Below are 8,628 nucleotides of genomic sequence, written 5' to 3' on the forward strand. Positions count from 1 at the left end.
TCGCGATCGGCTTTTTTTTTTTTTTTTTGTTGTTTGGGGGGGCCAAAACCCTGGAGCCGGCCCTCCCTGGAGGCAGCCAGCAGCAGATCCGGCTCCTACACGGAGGCACCAAGCGGCTGTGCACGGCTCTTGCCCGCAGACACCAGTCACCCCCACCCCCAGCTTGTGTTGGCTGGGAACCGGCGAATGGGAGTGTGGAGCCGGTGCTCAGGGCAGCGCACAGAGCCCCATGCCCTCCCCACTCCTAGGAGCCGGACCTGCTGATGGCCGCTTCCGGGGTGCAGCGCGGTGTTAGAACAGGTAGGGACTAACTTGCCTTAGCTGGGCAGCACTGCCAATGCTGACCAGAGCCGCCGCGACCCAGTGCCTTACATTCCATGACCCAGTACTGAGTCGCGACCCACAGTTTGAAAACCACTGATCTAGGGCATTGCTTTTATACATGCTGAGACTCACAATTCCATTATACAATTTGGAGTCTGTTCTAGAGTCAAATTGCCAATCTGTGTGTTGTTTGTCTGCCTCTGATGTGTGCAGTTCATGTGTTGGTTACATAGGCTGCTTTGCAAATATTGAAATGGAAGGGTGGTCTGTCATAATAATTCCAGATTTTGTTGATTTCCAGCCTACATTTCTGAATTAGTTAAATGTATGCAGAGCTCTCAGGGAACCTAGACATATTTTTCGCTGTTACTGGCTTGTACACTTAAGCATGGGGGGTGGATAGCCTTGGCAATCATACTGAATCATGTAGTAACAAATAGTGAATTGTGTGACAGCATGGGACAGTTATATGCAGCTTTGCGGTGAAATTTGTGGGTTCTGCTTGTGAGCAGCAATATTGTTCAAATTATAGAGTGCCTTGATATCTTTAAGAAATATCTATACTCCTTGAAAGAATTGGCAGTAAGTAGGAATGTAGACGATCAGCTCTTTTATTAGAACTTATTACTGTGTATGTGGGTATATGAAAGGTAGGGATTATTATTATGCTTCACCTGGATTTTTCTAGAAAAATATAATCAAGATAATAAAGGCATAATCAGGTAAACACTTTGTAAAGCATATAGTCTTAAATTCCAAAATGCTTGTAAGTTTCATTCACGTTATTTGCAATCATTTGGACCTGAAATAATTTTATTTCTAAATCTCCCTTGTGACTGCAAGAACTTGAAGAATTTCAAGGCAATGCTAGTGATAAATTACAAAACATACATTTTCAAGAAAGAAGGTTTTAAGAATGTTTGTTTGAGTTGGCACATACTACATGAAAACACATATATGTATTTGCAATGCATGTATATTTTTTTAACTTACTTGTGCATACCATTGTGTCCTGTTGAAATCAATAGTGAGGGCTTCAGAGGTTGCTGTCCTGTAAGTGTGGGTGTACATTCCGAGTTCATTGCTTTGTGATCTTTCAGTCCTAAGTGGTGAATGAGGGGTTTGACAAGAGAAATTAGAAAAGTTTGGTGCTGATTTGTGTTATCAGAGATGTTCCTCAATATCTTTCAGCAGTTCTCAAACTGGGTTGGGACCCCAAAGTGGGCCACGACCCTATTTTAATGGGGTCGCCAAGACTGGCATTAGACTTACTGGGGCCTGAGCCAAAGCTGAAGCCCGAGCCCCACTGCCCAGGGCCAAAGCCCAAGGGCTTCAGCCGTGAGTGGCAGGGCTCAGGTTACAAGCTCTCCCCCTGGGGCTGAAGCTCTTGGGCTTCAGCTTTGGGGCCCACCCAGGGCAGTGTAGCTCGGGCTTTGGACCCTCTGCCCAGGGTGGCGGGGCTGGGCGGGCTCAGGCTTCGGTCCCCCCTCATGGGGTTGTGTAGTAATTTTTGTTGTCAGAAGGGGGTTGTAGTGCAATGAAGTTTGAGAACCTCTGAGTTTGAATCATGAACAGTAAATAGCTTAAATTAAGCTGATTGAACAGAACAGTTAGCAAGGGGAATTCTTTCAGCTTTATAGCCAGGTAGAAGCTATATCTAACTATACATGAGATGAATTAATCTGGACTACCCTTTCACCTTTATGATGGTTGTGGTCAATTCTGTCCTCCAGTTGCTTCCTTATTGTTCCTGCTGTCTCCTCTTCACTCAGTGATCTGTGTGGAGCTGGTGGGAAACAATAGCAGTAGATGGGCAGCAATCTTGTCACCACTGCATTGTGTGAGAGCTGCAAGTATGACTCTTATAGCACATTCTGTTACAGCTGTACCTACAGCTGTTGCAGCATGTGGGAAAGCACCTGAGATTTCCTGCGCAACAACCTGACCACCTATATTCATCCATGTTACTGCACCTTCTTCCCCCTTACCTTCTATTGTTGCTGACCAAAATGAAAATGGAAGCGTTGGTCCTGTTTCAGGTGGGAGCATGTTGGTGGCTAAAACATTCAAATGAGAGTTGTAATCCTGGCTCTGCCACCTAATGTGTAACTATTGATATGACCTTTTCTGTTTTGTTTTCCACATACAAAATAGAGGTAATTCTTACCTACCTCATACAGATGTTGTTATAGGTTAAATTAACAAAAATAATAATAATGCTTTCTACTTATGACTCCTTTCATAAGAGGATGTCAGAGCACTTTGCTGTATCAGTGCAGCATACTACACACCTGCCAATAATGTTTCCACAAATGAAGTTCTGCTGTTAATCTTGGAACCTGCTAGTGCAGTAGCATATTTGTCTGGATTTGTTTTACAAGATGTCAGGCTGACGTGAATGAAGTTGAGCTGTAGAGCATTATTTCATGTGACTAAAAAAATGTATCTTGTAGTGACATACAGATTAGATTGTTTTTAGGAAGAAATCTCAGGAAGGGTTGAATCTTTTGCAACAGTAGTCAGTAGCGCCATTTTATGAAAGAGGTTAATGTGTTTGAGCTTTGTGCTAACTATAGAGCTTATATTGCAGTTTGTGATAATATAAACTGAAGAATCTTCCATAAAATTCACATAACATGCCATCTGTCAAGCAAATGAGATGTGAAGCTAATGTGCATGTCTGACTTTTTTGCAATGGCTTCCATTGACATTACTAAAAACATACAGCACTTTGATAAATGAATACATTTGTAACTGTTAAACAGCAGTTTAATCTTTTCTTATGCATGTTAAGTTACTTACAGACCATTAACTTTTTTTCTTTAGACAATGGCAAAGGTTATAACCACAGTGCTAAAGTTCCCAGCCGACCAAACTCAGAAGATCTTAGAACGAGAAGATGCTCGACCATTGGTAAGCCTTATAAGTAGACCGGATATATGAACATGGGCTGCTAGACATAGGTGGGTGAAACTTGGTTGTTTAACGTCCCTCCCTTCCTCAGGAGAATTTCCCATTGTAGAAGTAGGCTTGAGTTTATGACAAAAGAAAAAGGTAAGGGCTTTGTCTCCACTAATATGTCCCACCATTGGTCTAGTACTGGAGCAGTTCCACTGGTGGTATTGACAATGGGAGCACTGTAGCCAATGTGCAGGCATTTTTGCCACTGTGCCATCTATCCTTACTAAAAGCAAAAATGGTAACAACTCCTGTGCCTACTCGGCTTTGCTTAGTGTGTACAATAGCAGTTCTTCTGATAGAGCTTTCCCCTAGAACAGAGGGGAAGAGTCCTGAATATAGCCAGTATAGCTGCATCCTTGATGTAGAGTAGAATGCCTTTTTTAAATTGACAACAAATATTGAAAACCTGCTCAGCTCTCCCAATATTGGATATGTCATGTGAGCATACAGAAGTCTAGATTTTGGGAGGGACAGAAAGGAACTCATACTATACTAGTGTCTTTAATAGTTCCTCAGGGCTAGATTTTCAGTTATTTAAGGAATTGAGGGGTGCTTTGCTTTACAAAAAGATTTCCAAGTAGATGAAATGCAAGACCAGGAGCAGAGTACTTTATGCTCTCAGGGAAGCAAGATACAGTGCTAATCAGAAAAAGCACTCTTTGCACGATCATTATTTTATAAGTGTAAAAGGCATTTTATTAATTGAAAGGCTGTGAAACACAATATCTGAACTCAGTAGGATTATTCATGTTTTTGTGGGCCAGTAAAATAAAATAGTTAAGAGTTTATTGTAGCTTGTACTTCCCCTATTGGTCTTGTTTCTTCTCTCCTTCCCTCCCTACTGGTCTTGGCTATCTCTGATCATTTTAGAGGCAGATAAGATTATTATTTTAGGTAGTTGTATGTTTCACTTTACGAAACCACACAAACACATTGATCTCTTTGAAGCAAACTTTAAAAAAATCTTCAGTTACTGTTAACATAGAGTTGAACACAACAAGCAAAATTATAGATTTTTGTTATAAGGGGTGTTGAAGGTATTTTGTTTGAAGGAAACTATACTGTAAAAGCAACATTGGTATTGATAAGTATTCTATTCCAGTCCAGGCTCTTGGCCAGTCCATCCCAATCTCCAAATATTTATTTAAACTCGTAAAACAAAAAGAGCGTAACTTCCTGTCCCAGCTAAGCAGTTCTTGCACTGAAAGTATCTGCACTCTGTTCTCTGAAATGATTAGCACCATGCTTGTCTTCAAAGGTAATTTAATCAGATATTAAAAGAAATAACCATTACCTTTTTAACCACCTCCCAAGCCTTCAAAATTAAACATTTTTAACCAGTTTGTTATTCTTTTTATTAGCTTATTACTCTGCCTGGAGTAGCACCTATTTAGATGTTTACTAAACTTTTTGATGTACTTGTGTGTAAGAGATAAACAGATTTAGGCTGCTGGGATTAGACTAAACTATCCAAGCATATTATATTAATAATCAGTTGATGTAGGGCTTCTCCCTATTTCATAATAGAGTGATGGTGGTATTTGAAAAACATTTATTAAACACTTAAATTTCCTTTCTAGTGGTATAAATTGTCTAAATTAAAGCATAAATTTATATTTTTTTTTAAACAAGTCAGGAATGCGTTGATTAGTCTGATAAGGAACAATCTGATATTCCTATTAACTTTTGCCTGAAATATTTACAGATTATAAAAGTATAAATTGTCAACTTGTTTTGCTACTGAAATAAAACACATTTACATTGTAGTAAATTAAGGATACTTGTCAGTTTTATTTACCATTTTAGTGCCCAATCTTTCCCTTACCTATACAATGGGCATATATCTAAGAGTTTCTCTTGAAAGTTTAAAAACAAATCATAGATAAATTGACTTGGGATATTGACCTTGGTATATTAGTATTTACTTCAGAGTGTTGTTTCTGTCTAATCCTCCCAGCCTCATATATAAGCACACGATGTCCACTGAGCTCAAATTTGTGCTATTAATAAAATATTCCAATAAGGTGTTTTCTTCCTGGCTTTGTAGTTTACCTCACCTCGCAGTGGTATCTTCTGAATATTCCATCAGTCTGTGCTTAGTTAGCATGTGGGTGAGTGAAGCCTAATATGTGTATTGTGTTTTATTTGAAGGTCAAATCTATAGCATGCACTTAATTATCCTTCTGCTAGATTTTTCTTTCTCTCCTCCCTGGTTTTGTTCATAATTACTGAATGCTCTTTGCAAGACAAGCTTGTAATATACCCCTAAACTAACTGTTTATCTTATTTTGCTTTACAAAGCTAAGTTTGTAAGAAGTAAGCCTCAGTTTCAAGATTAATTTATTTTCTGATCTGAGGACAGTTTGCATCTTTTCAAATACTGATTCAGAGCTGTACAAACCTCAGATATGTCAAAAGGGAATAGAAAAAGATTCTTAATCAAATAGCCTGTAATACAAAATATATTTAACTTGGCTTTATTCTATTTGTGCTTCTTATTTGAATAAGCAAATAGGTAAGTCAAATTACTGGAATATGCTCACTTACTTTCATGCTTAAAATGGATCCTAATGCCATATAAAAATCAAAAGGGATCCTAATTTAATAAAATACTTAAAATGAAATATTGCATACATGGGCCCTGATCCAGTAAGGCACTTATGCAAGTGCTTAACTTCAAGTTGGCTTCAAATTAGACTTCAAACCTACTTAAAGTTCAGCACATGCTTTAATATTTTGCTGGTTCAGGGTCATGGGTTGGTGGTAACAAGATGACAAAGCAGAGATGGGGAGGAAAGACCTTTTTGATTGGGGACGTCACAATATTTGTTATTACACAATTTGTTACAAATTAGTTTGGCTTCATTAATGAACCTGTGCACAAATAACTCTAGTGTTAGAGACCAAGTGGCTGGGTTGGCTTACAATGAAAAGGCTGCATCAGACCAGTCAAGGTAAAAATTGAAACAATAATGATCCACAGTAATAGGACATGGAAGTAAATAGTCACAACATTCTACATAATCTAATGCGATTAGCACTCTGATTTAAAATGTATATTTCAAAATAAATTCTGTGGGACATGTTGAGCTTGCCTTAATTTTTTTTCTCCCTTAAAACTAAAACCAGACAAAACTTGGATGCAAAATATATCTGAGTTCTATAAAGAGGGAAATCTGTTCCTCTCTACCAGTCCTTAATGTTTCTACTCTTATCCTTATTTCATACCCTCTTAAATGTTGCATTCTAAGCCCAATATCTGGAATGTCTGTCTGTCCTCTGGTCCTTACTTTTCTGGGATATTAGCGTCAACAGACTTTTCCTTTGCCATGGCTGAAAATGGTTGAAGTGTCAATATCGACAAGGTGAAACTACTTTCGACACCATTATAGAAAGTATGATTGAGATGTAATCCCTGTTACTCTTTCTGTGGCCCTATTGAAAAAAGGTTTTGTCCTTTCTATCAGTAAAACAGTTTTCAGCATCATTTAGGAGGAGCAAAGAAGGGGCTTGATGCTGACCATGGTGTCAGCAACAGGTCATTTTACTAACGTAAATGAGGCCTGTGCATGTAAATCTTGTATAATCTAGTAAAATCTCGTTGCAAGAGTAAATTGTGCTGTCCTAGTTTTTCAAAGCTTTAGTGGATTATGGCAGTTTATAGACCTCAAATATGACATTCTTGCCTCCAAGCAACTTATGGTCAAGCTGATGCTGACTGCATTGCAAATGTGAGGTATACGCTTCTTGATTAGGTACAAGGGATTTATGTCCATGATTGGCCAAGGCAGGAATTGTTTTGAGGTGGGGTATTGTTACTTTCCTGTCATTTTAACTAGAGGCCTTGATAGGAAAGAAGGGGAATAACATTTTGTCTCATTCTAAAATTCAGTTTTGTATTTTACTTAACTAGGCATGATGCTCAGATGCAGTATGTAGTTTCCAGTGAGATCTTACTCTTTTACCCAGCTTCAGTTGTGTTGTCTGAAAAATATAGAAATTGAATTACTTGCCCAAGATCACAGAATAAGTCAAGTCATTCAGCCTGACCTCAAATCCAAGTTCTTTCTGTCTCCTATTGCTTTTCTCCAGCAATCAGATTCAATTGCTCTCCTGACTGATTTATTTAAATTCTAAAAGTGCTTGTAATTTTCTCTTCACAAGGTAACATTCATTTACTGGCCTTTTTTTTTTTTCCTCCCTAGTCATGGCTACGACCATCTTGAAGAAATTGTGATAGTAAGGTCTTATGACAATGCTGCTTAGAAATACATTCATATCTCTGTTCTCCGTTGAGAATGGACAAGAGGAAAAACTATTATTCAGGGTCCCAGATGGAGCAGCAAGACAGAAAAAATCAACACACACTTTGGACCGTGAATATAGTTAAAACTGCCTTGAGAAGAGATGCTAATCAGTGGTTATCTGGTGAGGAGTCTTTTTTCTCCTCATATTGAATACTGTCTTCTATTTTGTGTTAAAGGTTATTTTTTTAAAGGGGAGAAAAAAGACTGTAACCTAGAAAGACTTCGCCCCACTCTTGTATCTCAGTACAGGTTTCACTGGGTGTTTTTAAGAGTTGAACTTAACGGTTTGTATCTTCTATTTATTTTTGATTTCTTGACTGAATGAATTGTGCAATACATTTTTGGGTGGGTAGCAGTTAGTGGGTGATTCCTGGTGAATTAGGCAATTTGTTTGAATATTTTCTTCCAATTTGATCTTTTGATTGTTTGCTAAAGGCTATTTCTTTAAGCTTTTGCTTACAATAAATCCAAATTTTAGTACCTCATTTATTTACTCTTAGCTTTTGTACTTATATTTTCTGGAGAAGAAATACACTACTGTAAATTGTAAATAATTAATACATAACTGTATCATATGCTGATCTGTGACTGGCAATGCTAATCTGGCAGGAGCTGAGATGAAATAAAGTTTTATTTACTATACAGTTTTGGAATTGCGTGTATTTTTTTTATATTATACATATTTTTATGAGGAGCAGCAACTTTGTACTTGACCACCGAAAAGACCATAAGGCAACGTTTGCTTGGAATCTTTACAATCTAAGGCCATGATCCTGCGAAGACTCATTTAACTTCAGGCATGTAAGTAGTTAATGGGGCCACTCCAATGCATAAATCTTTGGAGGATCATAGCCTCAATGACAGACATAGAAAACATGATGAACTGGAAAGCGAGGGAGTCACTTGGTATATTTTGTTATACCCATATGGTTATTGGAATGCAAAAAGGGTCTTGATCCTCTAAACCCACATCCAAGTATCCCCATATGGGTAAAGATCAATTGTCCTCTATTTATAGGGGTATCAGGCACAGTAC

At 38.2% G+C, this 8,628-nt stretch overlaps 1 protein-coding gene across 3 annotated transcripts in view; it reads left to right on the plus strand.

Annotated features, from left to right (window-relative positions):
* The window catches only part of LOC113409506 (golgin subfamily A member 4-like), a 111,811-nt gene extending 103,577 nt beyond the window's left edge, over positions 1-8,234 (plus strand). For 2 of the 3 annotated variants that reach the window (XM_026663503.1, XM_026663501.1), the window contains 3 exons: positions 3,151-3,237; positions 5,333-5,396; positions 7,491-8,234. In XM_026663503.1, the coding sequence (XP_026519288.1) occupies positions 3,151-3,237; positions 5,333-5,362 (117 nt within the window). In that variant the 3' untranslated portion in view covers positions 5,363-5,396; positions 7,491-8,234. The remainder of the gene's footprint in view (positions 1-3,150; positions 3,238-5,332; positions 5,397-7,490) is intronic. The other variant, XM_026663502.1, reaches the window with a different exon arrangement.
* Positions 8,235-8,628: the final 394 nt, after the last annotated feature.

The sequence above is a fragment of the Terrapene carolina genome, unplaced genomic scaffold (assembly GCF_002925995.2).
Source record: "Terrapene carolina triunguis isolate 2854851 unplaced genomic scaffold, T_m_triunguis-2.0 Scaffold33723, whole genome shotgun sequence".
NCBI classification, from domain to species: domain Eukaryota; kingdom Metazoa; phylum Chordata; order Testudines; family Emydidae; genus Terrapene; species Terrapene triunguis.